Raw genomic sequence first — 19,008 nt, 5'->3', positions numbered from 1 at the left:
TGAAATTAACCTGAATGTAACAGGTAGGATCATCAGGTCTTTATCAGGTCTTCTGGGGTCAAGTGCCACAGGGCCGCTCCCTCTGGCGTCAAAGAGTTGCATCAATCATTTCTCACAACTATAGCAGCTGTATAGGTGTTCATACAACCTGCTGTTGAAACAACAGGGCTGGTCATATGCCAAGACACTATGCTGCTTCTTTGCACTTTGTGAATAGTACTCTAGTATTCTTTGAATAGTTTGTCTATTGCACCATGTTTGTATGCAAAGTATGGAAAAATATCACACCAAACAGGTTTTGAGACATTTGAGATTTTCTGTTTACAATTCTTTGAGCCAGCGTATCAGGTAAGTAACGGACTCAGAGTAGTATATTTTGGCATTAAGTGTTTAGCGGAGAACACTGGATCAGTTCAAAGTCTCTGGCCAGAGGATCTCAAGGATTAAAGATCTGTGATAATCTGAGCAGTTAGAGCAGTGAGTGTTTTACAAGTCATTTAAAGAAGCTTCACCTCGTTAGAAACTGAATGTAAAGAGGCTAAAACCAGGCTGATGTGTTCCAACCTGGTGACTCTGTTTACATTACATTACATTACATTACATTTCATTTAGCTGACGCTTTTATCCAAAGCGACTTACAATAAGTGCATCAACCCCCGAGGGTACAGACCCAGAACAACAAGAATCAAGAAAGTACAATTTCTTCAAAATAAAACAAAACTACAAAGTGCTATAAGTAAGTGCCATTTAAGTGCTACTAAAAGTGTTAGTTTCAAAGAGTTGTTAGTGTTTTTTAGTGTTTTTTTTTTTAGAATCCTGTTATAAGAGTTCTGTTCTGTCTGAGGAGGCTCCTCACTTTTTTATAGAGACAATAATAAGACTGTTGCTCTAAATATTCACCTAAATACATCACCTGGTTTTCTTATGAAGTTTAAAAAGTTGTTTGCAGAGTAACACAATATTTAATGAAGTATCATGTACTGTGTGAATTAAATGTTTAAATACTCTGAACACACTTAATAATGAAAAACACCGATTTTTTTTTTATAACTTTATTAAAATCGCAACAAAATTCAAATGAAAGCAAAAACAATTAAGGAAAGGAATTTATATCCTTAATGATGAATTACAAATGAAAACAAAGCAATCCTCCATATTTTTATGATATTATCCATTACATCTAAAGTGATTACATGAGTAATATTCAGGCACCGACCCCCAACATTATCCTCTCACACCCACAGGTGGATTAATACATAGATCAGTGATTTATCTTCAGTTCAGGGTCTGTGTGGGTGGAGGTAGAGCACGTGGAACATGGTGACCAGCAAACACTTAGACACAACGTAGATGGATGTTTCCTATGACCCTTGTTTTTTTGCTAACATACGCTCCAACGTTAACGCCCGGCTGAACAGAGACTATCCTGTCACACATGAATCCATCAGAGGCCACTGGCACCTGAACAGTCACTCATGAGTTTGGAGAAGCTCCTGCACGGTCCATGCTTTACAAATGACTTAAGGTTGTAATGGTCTTTGGTATCTAGACAACACAGAATGTCTTGAAGGTACATTACACTTTACTACTGTTACAATGTATTAATTAGATTAATAAGCATATTAATGACTGAAATAAAGTACAGTTGATCTGTTGGACATGTTGACGCTCTGAGGTCATTGATCATTTCATCAGTAAAGTCTGTGCAGTGACTCTTGTTCAGTGAGTTCATGGACACACAATCAGTTTGTTTCACCTCCTTTTCACATTTGGAAAATAAAAGAACAAATAATCAGCTCATTGATGAGAATCAGGATCAACACAGGTTCTAAAACATCACACAACGTGATTTCTACATTGATTTAGAAAACAACAGCAACATCAGTTCTTTCAAACACATTCATGTCAGTGTAATTATAGATTTCTGTCTTTACAAAGTGAAAACTTAATATGTGTGATAAAGGAAGATCAGTGTTTGATTGACAGCTGATCTCTGTGCGGAGCAGAAACGTCACCACGAAGAACTTTGATCAACAAACATGGAGACAAAAGAAGTTAAAGATTTAAACAGAGAATCTGAATCACTGCTTTTAATGACTCGAGTCTATTTGAGTTTACAGAACTCAGCTGTGGATCCATGAATAGAAAACTTAACTCCAGCATAGAGAGGCTGAGTGAATGTGGTCTGGACTCTGTGGAGGAGAGTCATGGTGTCAGAGACACTGTAGAAGGACAGAACACCTGCACTGTGATCCAGGTACACTCCTACTCTGGAGGACTCAGGACCTGACACTTCAGTCTTGATCCTGTTGTAATGAAAGATATAATACTCTCGATCACAATATAACATCCAAGATTTATAATTTTCTCCAAATCTACATTCTAGGTCTCGTTCTCGTCCTCTGGTGATATTGTTGTATGTGACTGCTACACCAACTCCATTTCCCACCTTAAACTTCATCTCCACCTCCCAGTAACAACGTCCTGTCAGACTCTCTCTACTCAGAACCTGCCAAGCAGCAGTGAATCGGTCTGGGTGGTTAGAATAAGACTGTTCTTTACTCCTTCCTGTTACTTTTCTGTTTCCCTTAGATAATAACAGATGACTGTTTGCTGTGTTTGGATCCAGTGTGATTTCCTGTGAATATTTTAAGAAGTCAGCTCTAGTGTCTTGCTCTGGTCTTGGCAGTAAAACATCCACTTGAGACACAATCAGTAAAATCTCTGTCTCTGTCTCACTCAGAATGTCCTGTAGTCGACCTCTGACCTGTGAAACAGCTGCTGTCACGTCCTGAAAGTACCTCAGAGGACTGATCCTGATGCTGGATGAGTGTGTAGATTCACTGAGTGGTGACAGTGAGAGGTAGCTCTGTAGAAACTGGTAGTGATCCTCTGTGTCTGCAACCTGCTTCAGTTCATGGTCTTTCCTCTTCAGCTCAGTGATCTCCTGCTCCAGTCTCTCCTGAAGCTCTCTGACTCGACTCACTTCAGTTTCCTGCTGGGATCTGATCTGCTGCTTCACATCAGAGCTTCTTTTCTCCAGCAGACGGATCAGCTCAGTGAAGATCTTCTCACTGTCCTTCACTGCTTTATCAGCAGAGCAATTGAGGGCCTCCTCCTTCTGTTGAAGCACCTTCATGTCTTTCTCTGTGTTCTGGACTCTCTGCTGGATTGTTTGTCTCCTCAGCCCGAGCTCTCTCTGCCTCTCAGTCCATTCTGCTGCAGCTGACACTATGTTGTGATCTCTATGTTCCTTCACAGAGCAGAGATAACAGATACACTGCTGATGAGAGCGGCAGAACATATTCATCACCTCGTCGTGACGAGAGCAGATGTTCTCTTGTAGCTTCTCCGATGGCTCCACCAGCTTGTGCTTCTTAAAAGGAACTGACTGAAAATGAGGCTGGAGGTGTTTTTCACAATAAGAGACCAAACAATCCAAACAGGACTTATGAGCTTTCCGTTTTCTCCCAGTGCAGAAATCACAGGCCACATCTTCAGGTCCAGCATAGCAGTGATCAGCAGGAGCAGCTTGGAGTCCAGTCTTCTTCAGCTCCTCCACTAAATCAGCTAACATGGTGTTTTTCTCCAGGACAGGCCTCGGTGTGAAGGTCTGTCTACACTGAGGACAGCTGTAGCTTCCGCTCTCCTCCCCATTATCCCAGTGGGTGTTAATACAGCTCTTACAGTAGCTGTGTCCACAGCCAGTAGTCACCGGATCCTTCAGTAGATCCAGACAGATCGAACAGCAGAATCTTTGTCTGTCCAGTTGAATTTCTTGCTGTGCCATTTCAGCTGCTGCCAGAGACTGTAGAACAGATTCACTTCCTCTGAGCAGATACAGATCTCTGCTCCTCACCCTCTCGTTCACTTCCTGCAGTGACTCAGCTCCCACAGTTCACAGCTTGTTGTTCACTGGTTCTTACACTTACATGTCTGTGAAGGGAGGAGACAAAGACTTGTCCTGACTGGGAGGAGCTGGTTGTGTTTGAGGAGGAAGTGGTTGGTTATTCAGGTTTTAATGCATTCCACAGCGGCCTGTTCACACTTGGTGTTAAGAGGCGCTATCTATGAGATGCACAGTGTGTTATCCTTCATTCACAACATAGAGTAACAATAAGGTCAAACCAAATAGGTGCATTTAATAATAATAATTGATCACATCGTTATTTATAAAGCACATCTGAGAACAAATAAAGAAAACTAGTAAAAATAATAAATACAAACTCACTCATTAAAGAATGAAAAACTAAAAAAGTTAGTGTGAGGTGTGCTCTGATTGACGCTGACGCCCACGCCACCTACAGGTCTGGGGAAGGAAGAACAGGGACACCTAGTGTCCAGGTGAGGGTGGAAGGGGTCGTCACCATATGCTGACCTTTCCGATCTATTTCTATCTATGGAGTATGTTACATTCAAATGTGTTACCCTTTTAAATGTCATGGCAAAACAGTTAACGTCAGTGACACAGTTTTCAGGATACATCTGATGATATATTGATAACATTTTCCTTGCGTGGTCGTTTATCCTAAATATGAGAAGCGTCGAACTCGGTTTGGTTCAATCAAGTATTTATTCAGGAAGCAATGAACAGGTATGAATCATCAAAGCAATGGGCCTCCAAAACACTACTCCAGAACTCTAGCAGCCTTGGAGAAGTCTTGAGTTGCATCAGAACGCATCAAACAGCCGGCGCCTGTCTATATTATAACAGTAGGTCTTGGTTCTTCCTCCTCGACAGTGCGCAGGCTTAGTCCCTCCCTCTTGGCATTGGAATAAGGAAGTGACAAGGAGCAAAGACTCCCAGTCTAACTCCTGCTTTAGTTGCTTGGGCAAAATATTCTCTTCATGAAAGGCCTTGACACAGCTGATGCCATTTGGGCCAGTGGTGTTGACAATTGGAGTTAAGAATATTAAGTTCCTACTATATCGGCTGTACGTTGTTTTTGTAAAGACATTCGAAACAACTAAACCAAAACAACGAAACTGCAATGTGACGCACATACATTCTATTTTCAAGATTAAACACTCGGAAGGAAAAGGTTTTTATTAAATCATTTGTGTGAATTTATCTGGCCCACACTGTTCATGCCCCCCTTCTATCTTTATTTGTTAAGAGTTCAGTCGGATCCATCCTAGCTAAAATTTAAATTCCTAATACTGTCAAGCTCATCCAAGATAATATGTTGAAATGGAGAGCCAGGCACCACTGTACAGTTTCCTAAAAGACGTCTTTCTGCTGACACCAAAACACTGTGCTTCACACAAAGCATATCGGTTTTGTCATCGCGTGTCAAAGTTCCAACCCTTTGTCCTCCCAAAATACTAGCAATCTCAGCACCATATTCACATGTCCATGGCATACTAATCTGTTGACAATGCTGAAATTGCCTTGTAATTTGAATACCCAGTATATATATATAGGTATAATATACTTACCCAGTATTCAAAGCCCAAATGAAAAAACACCAGAAAGAATAAACTGGTCCATAGTCCAATATGCACTCTTTCAAATGAAGGTGTAAATGCATGTTCTGGGTGCAGTGCAATGGGCCAAACAGTTCAACAAATTTGGAGAGAAATGACTGCACGTATCTGTCCACTACTTCCAGTCTCTTGATGGATATTACTGTGGAGCAGGGTATGATACAAGCCTGCACAAAGACAATCCACATGTCATAATGGCTGCTGGCAATAAGCCCCTTCAGACAAAACAGAGAGTAAAATGTTATCCAGTTTCTCCACTGATCTGCTGCAAATCCTGTGAAACCAGATGAAATTCTAAACGGAATTCTTCCAACATCGCAAGATACTTTGATGATCTCTACTCTAGTTTGAAGTTCATCAAGGATCTTTGTTGTCAAAATTCCTAGTTCTGTCCACAGTAGGAACACATCCCTTGCTGTACCAAGGAGAAGGTTGTGCATAGGATCTATGACGATAAATGGGATGGCATCATACTAACTCAAGCAAGAAAGTTCTGACCATCTAGCTCCATACTGATGTTCAATTATTTTTGGTTTCTGTCTTCTACCTTGCCCGTCTTGATATTCCGGCAAAGTGTATGTGAACCTCTGATGACCGTGGCTCCCATGAAGACCGCTCAAATTCAGAGTTTTCAATTTTTGCTCCAAATGTTTTCCTGCTGAACATCTTCAAACACTTATGGGATCCTGCAAGAGTTAAATGTAATATGTTAAACACACATATTTGTACTTGAGCATTCATTGAAAGAGACCTATCAAATATAGCATTATAAGCATCTACATTATTCAATATTCATTAATTATATATTGCAAAGCAAATGTTTGAATATTTCAATTACCTCTCTATGCTCCATGTCCAACAAAGCCTCCACATTTTTGGGCTGCAGGAATATCTGATGACAGACAAAGCAGGGTCGCTTTGTAAACCTGATGTCCTGTGAAAGAGCTCTCTTCCAAAATGATGCCATGCCAAAGTTCTTAGAGCTCATCAACCAAGGGATCTAAGAAAGCATTTATGTTAAGCGATGGCTCCTTTGGTACTTTATTAGTCCAACAAGAATCATATTATCTTCCTTAAAACGGTCTTCACGAGGTAGGTTTAAAATGACAGAGTAGATGGCTCCCACTGAATATGGTGCATGTTTGAAAGGTTGGAACCAGTCCACATTCAGCATCAAGGCCAAATTATTTTGATTTGCTAAAAAAGGCTCTCCATTCACATACTGCTAATCCTGCCATACTTGTCCATCATAAACATCTGCTAACACAGCCTCAGGTATTTTACATTTTCGCCTTTTGTCACATCTCTCTTCAAATCCAAGTCTTTTAACAAGTGATTCCAGAGACTTTACAACACTGTTGTAACAGTAAGGTCGTATTGGATAGACATACTCTTTACCGCTGGAATATTTCGCGTTTCTTAGCAAGGCAGAGCCACATTTCTTCCTCAGTACAGACCTCTTATGTGGGTGTTTGTAGAATGAGATGTGGCGACAAGTCTTGCACACCCTTTTACCCTCCAATCTGAGCTCAAAGGTTTCTGTTGGAATGTATACATTATACATTTGTACAAACCAGATATTCTAAAAAAATTCATGGAGGATGCCTGTCCAGCCCCTCAAAAAGAAGAAGGTCTTTGGCATATTGTTCGTGAAGGTAGTTAGGGAATCAATACAGAGAACTATTCCCATCATCCACATTAACTGTTTGATGCACAGAAGAAGGGATTTGATGACATTGTCAGAAATCTTAAAGGTTGCTTGCCATGACAAAATCGTCATAGCCAAAAGTTGCATCAGTAAGTGTTCTGGCTTTTCTGAAGACTGACTGCTTTCATGTTCCTCTCCAGCTTGCATGTTGGGATAGACATCTCTCTGATCCTCTGCCTGACGTTCCCCCTCTTTGTCCTCCTCAGTCATGTAGTCATCCTGTACAGATTTAAAGTAGAACATAGAAAACGGCTCAAAACAAACAGGCAATTCGCTATAGCAAATGGCCAGTTTCACTCTTAAAGGGATATCATATGTGCAGCTTCACTTGAAAAGACCACACCCAGCAGATGAACATGTCCTTTTGAAAGTGAAAAGGCCATTTAATGTGCAGCCTCACTCTGAAAAGACCACACCCAGCACGTTAATAATCCTATTTGAAAGTGAAAAGATCCTGTGCGCATCTCAAACAGCAAGCTTAGAATTTACAATCGATTTGCTTCCTAGTTACCCAAACAACATAAACAGTTCCATGAACAACTTCACATACACACACAAACAGATAAGTTAAAATTTAAAATCCAAACAGGTCAGATAAAAGTAGGTTTTAGGTTTTGATTTAAAGGAAGTTACCGGCTGAGTCGGTAATTCCTCAGGAAGGTTGTCCGACAGTCTCTGAACCTTATTTCTAAAACTCTGTCTTAGTGTTTAGCTGAGAATCTGGATCAGTTCAAAGTCTCCTGCCAGAGGATCTCAAGGATTAAAGATCTGTGATAATCTGAGCAGTCAGAGCATTGCGAGCATTGAGGGTCATGTACTATATGAATGAAATGCTTTTAATACTGTGAACACAACAAATAATTAAAAACACAGAAAATGTATTTCTTTATAACTTTATTAAAATCCCAACAAAATTTTAATAAAAACAAAGGCAATTAAGGAAAGGAATTTAAATCCTTAATGATGAATTACAAACGGAAAAAAAACAATCCTCCATATGTTCATAATATTATCCATTAAATCTAAAGTGACCCTCGTTTTTTTGCTAACAGACGCTCCAACGTTAACGCCCGGCTGAACGGAGACTATCCTGTCACACATGAATCCATCAGAGGCCACTGGCACCTGAACAGTCACTCATGAGTTTGGAGAAGCTCCTGAACGGTCCATGTTTTACAAATGACTGAAGGTTACAATGATCTTTGGTAACCAGAATGTCTTGAAGGTACATTACACTTTAGTACTATTACAATGTATTAATTAGATTGCCTGAAATAAAGTACAGTTGATCTGTTGGACATGTTGATGCTCTGTGGTCAACACAGGTTCTAAAACATCAGACAACCTGATTTCTACATTGATTTCGAAAACAACAGCAACATCAGTTCTTTCAAACACATTTATGTCAGTGTAATTATAGATTTCTGTCTTTACAAAGTGAAAACTTAATATGTGTGATAAAGGAAGATCAGTGTTTGATTGACAGCTGATCTCAGTGAGGAGCAGAAATGTCACCACAACGAACTTTGATCAACAAACATGGAGACAAAAGAAGTTAAAGATTTACACACAGAATCTAAAACAATGCTTTTAATGACTCGAGTCTATTTGAGTTTACAGAACTCAGCTGTGTCTTCATAATTACTAACCATAAGTCCAGCATAGAGAGGCTGAGTGAATGTGGTCTGGACTCTGTGGAGGAGAGTCATGGTGTCAGAGACTCTGTAGAAGGACAGAACACCTGCACTGTGATCCAGGTACACTCCTACTCTGGAGGACACAGGACCGGACATGTTAGTCCTGATCCTGTTGTGATAAAATTCATATCCGTTTTCATAACAAGTTAATGACCAACATTTATCATTGGATCCAAATACACATTTAGCTGAGATTCCTGCTCTGATTATATTCTTGTATGCTACTGCTACAGTAACATCTCTTCCACAGGACACCTCCCAGTAACAACGTCCAGTCAGACTCTCTCTACTCAGGACCTGACACCAACCAGTGAATCTGTCTGGGTGATCAGAATAAGACTGATCTTCTCTCACATGTGTTACTTTTCTGTTTCCCTCAGATAATAACAGCTCTTTGTATGCTGTGTCTGGATCCAGTGTGATTTCCTGTGAATATCTTAAGAAGTCAGCTCTGGTCTCTGGTTCTGGTTGTTGCAGTAAAACATCCACTTGAGACACAATCTGTAAAATCTCTGTCTCTGTCTCACTCAGAATGTCCTGTAGTCGACCTCTGACCTGGGACACAGCTGCTGTCAGGTCATCAAAGTTCCTCAGAGGACGGATCCTGATGCTGGATGAGTATGTAGATTCACCGAGTGGTGACACTGGGGAGTAGTTGTGTAGAAACTGGTTGTGGTCCTCTGTGTCTGAGAGCTGCATCAGTTCATGGTCTTTCCTCTTCAGCTCAGTGATCTCCTGCTCCAGTCTCTCCTGAAGCTCTCTGACTCGACTCACTTCAGTTTCCTGTTGGGATCTGATCTGCTGCTTCACATCAGAGCTTCTTTTCTCCAGCAGACGGATCAGCTCAGTGAAGTTCTTCTCACTGTCCTCCACTGCTTTATCAGCAGAGCCATTGAGGGCCTCCTCCTTCTGTTGAAGCAGCTTCACGTCTTTCTCTGTGTCCTGGACTCTCTGCTGGATTGTTTGTCTCCTCAGCCCGAGCTCTCTCTGCCTCACAGTCCTTTCTGCTGCAGCTGACACTGTGTCGTGGCGTCTATGTTCCTCCACAGAGCAGAGATAACAGATACATTGCTTATCAGTGCGGCAAAACATCTTCATCACCTTGTCGTGACGAGAGCAGATGTTCTCCTGTAGCTTCTCCGATGGCTCCACCAGCTTGTGCTTCTTAAATGGAGGTGACTGAAAATGAGGCTGGAGGTGTTTTTCACAATAAGAGACCAAACAATCCAAACAGGACTTATGAGCTTTCCGTTTTCTCCCAGTGCAGAAATCACAGGCCACATCTTCAGGTCCAGCATAGCAGTGATCAGCAGGAGCAGCTTGGAGTCCAGTCTTCTTCAACTCCTCCACTAAATCAGCTAACATGGTGTTTTTCTCCAGGACAGGCCTCGGTGTGAAGGTCTTTCTACACTGAGGACAGCTGTAGCTTCCGCTCTCCTCCCCATTGTCCCAGTGGGTGTTAATACAGCTCTTACAGTAGCTGTGTCCACAGCCAGTAGTCACCGGATCCTTCAGTAGATCCAGACAGATCGAACAGCAGAATCTTTGTCTATCCAGTTGAATTCCTTGCTGTGCCATTTCAGCTGCTGCCAGAGACTGTAGAACAGATTCACTTCCTCTGAACAGATACAGATCTCTGCTCCTCACCCTCTTGTTCACTTCCTGCAGTGACTCAGCTCCCACAGTTCACAGCTTGTTGTTCACTGGTTCTTACACTTACATGTCTTTGAAGAGAGGAGACAAAGACATGTCCTGACTGGGAGGAGCTTGTTGTGTTTGAGGAAGAAGTTGTTGGTGTTTCAGGTTTAACTGCATTCCACAGCGGACTGTTCACACTTGGTGTTAAGAGGAGATTCAGTGAGAAACAGAGTGTGTTATCCTACATTCACAACATACAGTAACAATTAAAGTCAAATCAAATAGATGCATTTAATAATAATAATAAATCACATCTTTATTCAGAATGCATATCTCAGAACAAATAAAGAAAACTAGTAAAAAATTATGAATACAAACTCAATCATGAAAGAATGAAAAACTAAAAAAGTTAGTGTGAGGTGTGCTCTGATTGACGCTGACGCCCACGCCACCTACAGCTCTGGGGAAGGAAGAACAGCGACACCTAGTGTCCAGGTGAGGGTGGAAGGGGTCGTCACCATATGCTGACCTTTCCGATCAAGTTCTATCTATTGAGTATGTTACATCCAAATGTGTTACCCTTTTAAATGTCATGGCAAATCAGTTAACCTCAGTGATACAGTTTTCAGGATACATCTGATGATACATGGAAAACATTGCATGCCTGTCAAGCTCATCCAAGATAATATGTTGAAATGGAGAGCGTGGCACCACTGTACAGTCTCCTAAAAGACGTCTTTCTGCTGACACCTAAACACTGTGCTTCACACAAAGCATTTCGGTTTTGTCATCGCGTGTCAAAGTTCAAACCCTTTGTCCTCCCAAAATACTAGCAATCTCAGCACCATATTCACATGTCCTGGCATACTTATCTGTAGACAATGCTGAAATTGCCTTATAATTTAACTTCAATAGTCCTATTGTTGTTCTTAATCTTTCATAGTATTCCATAACAACTCACAAATGAAAAACACCAGAAATAATAAAGTGGTCCATAGTCCTATATGCACTCTTTCAAATGAAGATGTTAATGCATGTTCAGGGGGCAGTGCAATGGGCCAAACAGTTTGACACATTTGGAGAGAAATGACTGTAGGTATCTGTCCACTACTTCCAGTCTCTTGATGGATATGACTCTGGAGCAGAGTATGATACAAGCCTGCAGGAAGTCAAACCACATGTCATAATGGCTGCTGGCAATAAGGCCCTTCAGACAAAACAGAGAGTAAATTGTTATCCAGTTTTTCCACTGATCTGCTCTAAATTGTGTGAAACCAAATGAAATTCTTAGGGGAATTCTTCCAACCTCGTAAGGTAATTTGATGATCTCTACTATAGTTTGAAGTTCATCAAGGATCTTTGTTGTCAAAATTCCTAGTTCTGTCCACTCGGAACCCATGTCTTGCTGTACCAAGGAGCAGGTTGTGCATAGGATCTATGACGATAAATGGGATGGCATCATAGTAACTCAAGCGGATAAGTTCTGACCCTCTAGCACCATACTAGTGTTCAATTCTTTTCGGTTCTGCCTTCGTCCTTGCCCGTCTGGATATTCCAGAAGAGTGTATGTGAACCTCTGATGAACGTGGCTCCCATGAAAACCGCTCAAATCCAGAGTAGTCCAATATTGCTTCAAATTTTTTCCTGCTGAACATCTTCAAACACTTATGGGATCCTGCAAGAGTTAAGTGTAATATGTTAAACACACATATTTGTACTTGAGCATTCGTTGAAAGAGACCTATCAAATATATCAGTATCTACATCATCTACATTGTTCAATATTAATAATTATATATTGCAAAGCAAATGTTTGAATATTTCAATTACCTTGGAATACCCCATGTCCAATAAAGCCTCCACATTTTTGGGCTGCAGGACTATCTGATGACAGACAAAGCAGGGCCGCTTTGTAAACCTGATGTCCTGTGAAAGAGCTCTCTTCCAAAATGATGCCATGCCAAAGTTCTTGGAGCTCATCAACCACGGGATCTATGAAAGCATTTATGTTAAGCGATGGCTCCTTTGGGCCAGGTTTAAGTCCAACAAGAATCATATTATCTTCCTTAAAACGGTCTTCACAAGGTAGATTTAAAATGACCAGGTAGATTTCTCCCACTGAATATGGTGCATGTTTGAAAGGTTGGAACCAGTCCACATTCAGCATAAAGGCCAAATTATTTTGCTCTGCTAAAGAAGGCTCTCCATTCACATACTGGTAATCCTGCCATACTTGTCCATCATAAACATCTGCTAACACACCCTCAGGTATTTTACGTTTTAGCCATTCGTCACATCTCTCTTCAAATTCAGGTCTTTTAACAAGTGATTCCAGAGACCTTACAACACTGTTGTAACAGTACGATCGTATTGGATAGACATACTCTTTACCGCTGGAATATTTTGCTTTTCTTAGCAAGGCAGAGCCATATTTCTTCCTCAGTGCAGACCTCTTATGTGGGTGTTTGTAGAATGGGATGTGGCGACTAGTCTTGCACACCCTTGTACCATCCGATCTGAGCTCATAGGTTTCTGTTGGAATGTATACGGTCATACATTTTGGAAAAACCAGATATCGTAAAAAAAAAATCATGGAGGATGCCTGTCCAGCCCCTCAAAGAGAAAATGGTCTTTGGTATATTGTTCGCGAATGTAGTTAGGGAATCAGTACAGAGAACTGTTCCCATTATCCACATTAACTGTTTGATGCACAGAAGAAGGGATTTGATGGCATTGTCAGAAATCTTGAAGGTAGCTTGCCGTGACAAAATCGTTATAGCCAGAAGTTTCATCAGTAAGTGTTCTGGCTTTTCTGAAGAGTGACTGCTTTCATGTTCCTCTACAGTAAATTAAACAGTTGGGGGTTTTCTTTATTTACAAGGCTAAATGTCAGCATCAATTCATTTCTCACGCCTATAGGTGTTCGTACAGCCTGCAGTTTAAACAACAGGGCTGACCATATGCCAAGACACAATGCTGCTTCTTGGTATTTTGTAAATAGTTATTTACATGGCTGAAAGTCAGCGAATCAGGTCATCAGGTATGAAAGAACATGCTGTTCGAAGCTTGAACAGGGCTATGGCCAGGACCATATGGATGCAAATACCTTTGGCTTCAACCATCTTGTCGTGGCTGTAGACAAAAGCCAACTATCAAGTTCTAATAACTCTATCTCTGAGACACACAAAAGCCAGGAACCATGTGTGATGACTCTCAACATAGACAATAGGCCAGGAGCAAAGCTGATATGTGAGATTCAGGTCTGATGTATGAAGTTAACCTGAATGTAACAGGTAGGATCATCAGGTCGTTATCAGGTCTTCTGGGGTCAAGTGCCACAGGGCCGCTTCCTCTGGCGCTAAAGAGTTGCATCAAATCGTTTCTCACAACTATAGCAGCTGTATAGATGTTCATACAACCTGCTGTTGAAACAACAGGGCTGGTCATATGCCAAGACACTATGCTGGTTCTTAGCACTTTGTGAATAGTACTCTAGTATTGTTTGAATAGTTTGTCTATTGCACCATGTTTGTATAAAAAGTATGGAAAAAATAACACACCAAACAGATTTTGAGACAAATTACATTTTGTATTTACAATTCTAAAAGCCAGCGTATCAGGTAGGTAACGGACTGAGAGTAGTATATTTCGGCCTTTAGTCTTTAGCTGAGAATCTGGATCAGTTCAAAGTCTCCTGCCAGAGGATCTCAAGGGTTAAGATCTGTGATAAACTGAGCAGTCAGAGCAGTGAGAGTTTTACAAGTCATTTAAAGAAGCTTCACCTCATCAGAAACTGAGAGTCAATGTAAAAGTATATCAAAAGTTTAAGACCACAGCCTTTAAAAGCCAAAATCTGTGCAACATTTTTTTTTGAGCTGTGGTCTTAAACTTTTGATCAGCTGATGAACAGCCTACTTCAGTTAAATTGTTGTTTTCAATAAATTTTCTGCTCACAGCTTTTGGGCTCTTGTTCCCATTTCTTCTTTTTGCATTTTGAAACTCTACTTAGAACCTTCCTAAGATTCAACAGTGCAAAATGCAAATTCATGAAATTTGTACATCACCTGGTTTTACTATGAAGTTTAAAAAGTTGTTTTCAGAGTAACACAATATTTAAAGTGTCATGTACTGTGTGAATGAAATGCTTTTAATACTGTGAACAAATTAATTAATAAAAAACACAGAAAATGAATTCATTTGTATCTTTATTAAAATCCCAACAAAATTAAAATACAATCAAAAACTTAAAAGGTAGATTACACTTTACTACTGTTACAATGTTTTAATTAGATTAATAAACATATTAATGTCTGAAATAAAGTACAGTTGATCTCTTGGACACGTTGACGCTCTGAGGTCATTGATCATTTCATCAGTAAAGTCTGTTCAGTGACTCTTGTTCAGTGAGTTCATGGACGCACAATCAGTTTGTTTCACCTCCATCTCACACGTGGAAAATAAAAGAACAAATAATCAGCTCATTGATGAGGATCAGGATCAACACAGGTTCTAAAACATCACACAACCTGATTTCTACATTGATTTAGAAAACAACAGCAACATTAGTTCTTTCAAACACATTCATGTCAGTGTAATTATAGATTTCTGTCTTTACACAGTGAGAACTAAATATGTGTGATAAAGGAAGGTCAGTGTTTGATTGACAGCTGATCTCTGTGAGGAGCAGAAAGTCACCACGATGAACTTTGATCAATAAACATGGAGACAAAAGAAGTTAAAGATTTAAACACAGAATCTAAATCACTGCTTTTAATGAATCGAGTCTATTTGAGTTTACAGAACTCTGCTCTGTCTAAATAATAACCAACCCCAACTCCAGCATAGAGAGGCTGAGTGAATGTGGTCTGGACTCTGTGGAGGAGAGTCATGGTGTCAGAGACGCTGTAGAAGGACAGAACACCTGCACTGTGATCCAGGTACACTCCTACTCTGGAGGACACAGGACCTGACACTGGAGTCACGATGCTGTTGTAATGAAAGTTAAAACTGTTTCCATCAAAATATAACATCCAAGATTTATCATTTGATCCAAGTCCACATTCATCTGAGTCTCCTGCTCTGCTGATATTCTTGTATGTGACTGCTACGCCAACTGCTCTCCCCCCCAACTCCACCTCCCAGTAACAACGTCCAGTCAGACTCTCTCTAGTCAGGACCTGAGTCCAATCAGTGAATCTGTCTGGGTGATCAGAATAAGACTGATCTTCTCTCATATATGTTACTTTTCTGTTTCCCTCAGATAATAACAGATATTTGTATGCTGTGTTTGGATCCAGTGTGATTTCCTGTGAATATTTTAAGAAGTCAGCTCTAGTGTCTTGCTCTGGTCTTGGCAGTAAAACGTCCACTTGAGACACAATCTGTAAACTTTCTGTCTCTGTCTCACTCAGAATGTCCTGTAGTCGACCTCTGACCTGTGAAACAGCTGCTGTCACGTCATCAAAGTACCTCAGAGGACGGATCCTGATGCTGGATGAGTGTGTAGATCCACTGAGTGGTGAGAGTACGGGGTAGTTGTGTAGAAACTGGTTGTGATCCTCTGTGTCTGAGAGCTGCTTCAGTTCCTGGTCTTTCCTCTTCAGCTCAGTGATCTCCTGCTCCAGTCTCTTCTGAAGCTCTCTGACTCGACTCACTTCAGTTTGCTGCTGGGATCTGATCTGCTGTATCACATCAGAGCTTCTTTTCATCAGCAGAAGGATCAGCTCAGTGAAGATCTCCTTAGTGTCCTTCGCTGCTTTATCAGCAGAGCCATTGATGGCCTCCTCCTCCTGTTGAAGAAGCTTCACGTCTCTTTCTGTGTCCTGGACTCTCTGCTGGATTTTTTGTCTCCTCAGCCCGAGCTCTCTCTGCCTCTCAGTCCTTTCAGCTGCAGCTGACACTGTGTCGTGGTCTTTATGTTCCTCCACAGAGCAGAGATAACAGATACACTGCTGATCAGTGCGGCAGAACATCTTCATCACCTCGTCGTGACGAGAGCAGAGGTTCTCCTGTAGCTTCTCCGAGGGCTCCACCAGCTTGTGCTTCTTCAATGGAGCTGACTGAAGATGAGGCTGGAGGTGTTTTTCACAATAAGAGGCCAAACAATTCAAACAGGACTTGAGAGCTTTCAGTTTTCTCCCAGTGCAGAAATCACAGGCCACATCTCCAGGTCCAGCATAGCAGTGATCAGCAGGAGCAGCTTGGAGTCCAGTCTTCTTCAGCTCCTCCACTAAATCAGCTAACATGGTATTTTTCCCCAGGACAGGCCTCGCTTTGAAGGTCTGTCTACACTGAGGGCAGCTGTAGCTTCCTCTCGCCTCCCTTTTGTCCCAGTGGGTATTGATACAGCTCCTACAGTAGCTGTGTCCACAGACAGTAGTCACCGGATCCTTCAGTAGATCCAGACAGATCGAACAGCAAAATCTTTCTCTGTCCAGGTGAATTTCTTGCTGCGCCATTTCAGCTGCTGCCAGAGACTGTAGAACAGGTTCTCTTCCTCTAAGCAGAAACAGATCTCTGCTCTTCACCCTCTCGTTCACTCCCTGCAGTGACTCAGCTACCACAGTTCACAGCTTGTTGTTCATTGGTCCTTACACTTACACACCTGTGAAGGGAGGAGACACAAACGTACCCTGACTGGGAGGAGCTGGTTGTGTTTGAGGAAGAAGTTGTTGGTGTTTCAGGTTTTACTGCATGTCCCAGTGGCCTGGTCACATTTGATGTTAATTACCTGTTGTCCTAGGTTTGAGATTGTACAGTGATGTGATGCGCACACACAATCAAACTTCAAGATTAACACCAAGCAGCATTGGTTATTATAAGTCGTTGTACGAAGGCCATATATCTGGCTCAAACTGCTCATGCCCCCACCCTCCTGCATCTGTTTAGAGTTCAGTTCTACTTCCATCTACATAGACACACACAGACAAACTTAGACACAAAAGGGGGTTCCCTCTCCTACTCTGTGTTACTCAGCTACACCTCCTGAATACGGGGCACCAAGTAGAGCTCCTCGGCCATCATGCCAGCGGATGAGATTCGCCTAAAACGCCTTTCTGAGGAATACCAAAAGTAAATTGAAACCTGTTCTTGTACCATTTGGAGTACATGCATGCTCTTGATCTCTTTTGAAGGTAACATTCTGAACTCCCCCCCCCCCCCCAGCCAGCCATTGTAGCAGTCACGATTGGGTTGAAACACAAAGGCACATCGCAGGAGGAGCACATCAGTGGTGTCTTTGTATGGCACTGCCTGTACCTCAGCCGATCAGTGGTGCTGTGCCCAGTGATATGCACGGGCATGTGCTATGACTGGAGCAGGAAGTGGTATGAGGGTCTCTCTGAGGCCTTCTGGGCTATAGGTACCTGTCCTTTACCTCGTGCAAGTTCTTTTTGGAGGAGAAATGCATTCACTATCCTGATGTCCATGAAGTGTTGGAAGAACGTCTTGTACCACTTCATCGTCTTGTGGAGGACTTTGTAATACCCTATCAGGGCGTCAGAGAAGTCCACTCCACCCATACACCTAGATGAAAAAAAAACACAAGATTGATAAAAAAATATATTAAAACATAAATATATGAAGCACACAAATTATTGCATTTCAAAGGGCATAAAACATCGGTGAATATATAGTATGTATCTGTTGTATTCCTTCACTGCTGGTGGAACTGGGATGTTCTTCAATTCCCACCGCCCATCTGCGTCTTTGAGTCTCCTCTGCACTGTCTCCTCCGCCTGGGCGGTGTGGAGTGTTGAGCACATGAAGACGTCCCTCGTGTCTCGCCACTGGACAAAGAGGGGGCAGTCCTTCCTGATCCATCAGATACTGCCACAGGGAGACATTGAGACCAGAGTATTGACATTGCTTTTTGGGAAACCAATTCTGTTTGTCCGGATGGTTCTACAAGCCCAGATCCTCTTCTGAAGGAGGTAGCGGAAAAGGATGGGACTTTGTCCACAAAGAGCTCGTAGCCTGATCCTAGCATTTGTGTGTCAATGAGCACCATCACAGAATCATAACTCAGCCCTTTGCCAGTAATTCCCTGTAACTTCCCCTCGTAGACAATAAAGTCCCATGTATAACCGTTCCTGGAGTCCGCCAGAAGGAAGAGTTTGTATCCCCAGTGAACAGTTTGTCTGTTCTTCATGTACAGTTTCAGTCCAATACGGGCTTTGGAGGCAACCATGGGCTCATCAATGGCAATTTTATGGCTCGGGTGATAATTCTTTTTGCAGGCGTCCCTTATCTCCTTGTAAAGCAGTTTGATTTTGCAGAGTTGATCGAAGGCTGCTGTGCCTCTCCACTGCTCATTAGCAGCATCCGCCACCAGGCTACTGAGGTGAAGTGCCCGGGAGATCCTGAGGAACTTCCTACCACTCATTACCTGTCTCGGGTAATGAGTCTGGTGGGTGTGGAGCAGTTCTTCGAGCCAAAGTCATTTGTGTTCCGAAGAATTGTCGGTAAGATGGAGTTGGTA

The 19,008-nt window shown here is 41.8% G+C and overlaps 2 protein-coding genes across 2 annotated transcripts; both read right to left on the bottom strand.

The window, feature by feature from the left end:
* Positions 1-1,074: 1,074 nt before the first annotated feature.
* LOC128458147 (E3 ubiquitin/ISG15 ligase TRIM25-like) lies at positions 1,075-10,722 on the bottom strand. The gene is made up of 3 exons (XM_053442822.1): positions 8,806-10,722; positions 7,315-7,414; positions 1,075-3,891 (listed from the first exon to the last, which is right to left on the bottom strand). The coding sequence occupies exons 1-3, from the start codon at positions 10,468-10,470 to the stop codon at positions 2,105-2,107; spliced, it is 3,552 nt and encodes a 1,183-aa protein (XP_053298797.1). The 5' UTR covers positions 10,471-10,722; the 3' UTR covers positions 1,075-2,104.
* A 4,043-nt stretch (positions 10,723-14,765) lies between these two features.
* Positions 14,766-17,061, bottom strand: LOC128455047 (tripartite motif-containing protein 16-like). The gene has a single exon (XM_053438677.1). It carries the CDS (start codon positions 16,985-16,987, stop codon positions 15,314-15,316), a length of 1,674 nt encoding a protein of 557 aa, XP_053294652.1. The 5' UTR covers positions 16,988-17,061; the 3' UTR covers positions 14,766-15,313.
* Between the last annotated feature and the right edge of the window lie 1,947 nt (positions 17,062-19,008).

The sequence above is a fragment of the Pleuronectes platessa genome, chromosome 2, assembly GCF_947347685.1.
Source record: "Pleuronectes platessa chromosome 2, fPlePla1.1, whole genome shotgun sequence".
In the NCBI taxonomy this organism is placed as follows: Eukaryota; Metazoa; Chordata; class Actinopteri; order Pleuronectiformes; family Pleuronectidae; genus Pleuronectes; species Pleuronectes platessa.
This window is presented reverse-complemented; position numbering and strand designations above follow the sequence as displayed.

Bases quoted from the DNA above. Each gene is read 5' to 3' on its own strand.
- LOC128458147 (XM_053442822.1), bottom strand. From the start codon at position 10,470: ATGGCACAGCAAGGAATTCAACTGGATAGACAAAGATTCTGCTGTTCG. The intron at 7,415-8,805 runs AAATAGACTCGA...AAATCTGTACAG, and splicing joins CAGCTGAGTTCTGTAAACTC to GATGACTACATGACTGAGGA. The intron at 3,892-7,314 runs GTCAGTCTTCAG...TGTGAACTGTGG, and splicing joins TGGAGAGGAACATGAAAGCA to GAGCTGAGTCACTGCAGGAA.
- LOC128455047 (XM_053438677.1), bottom strand. From the start codon at position 16,987: ATGGCGCAGCAAGAAATTCACCTGGACAGAGAAAGATTTTGCTGTTCG.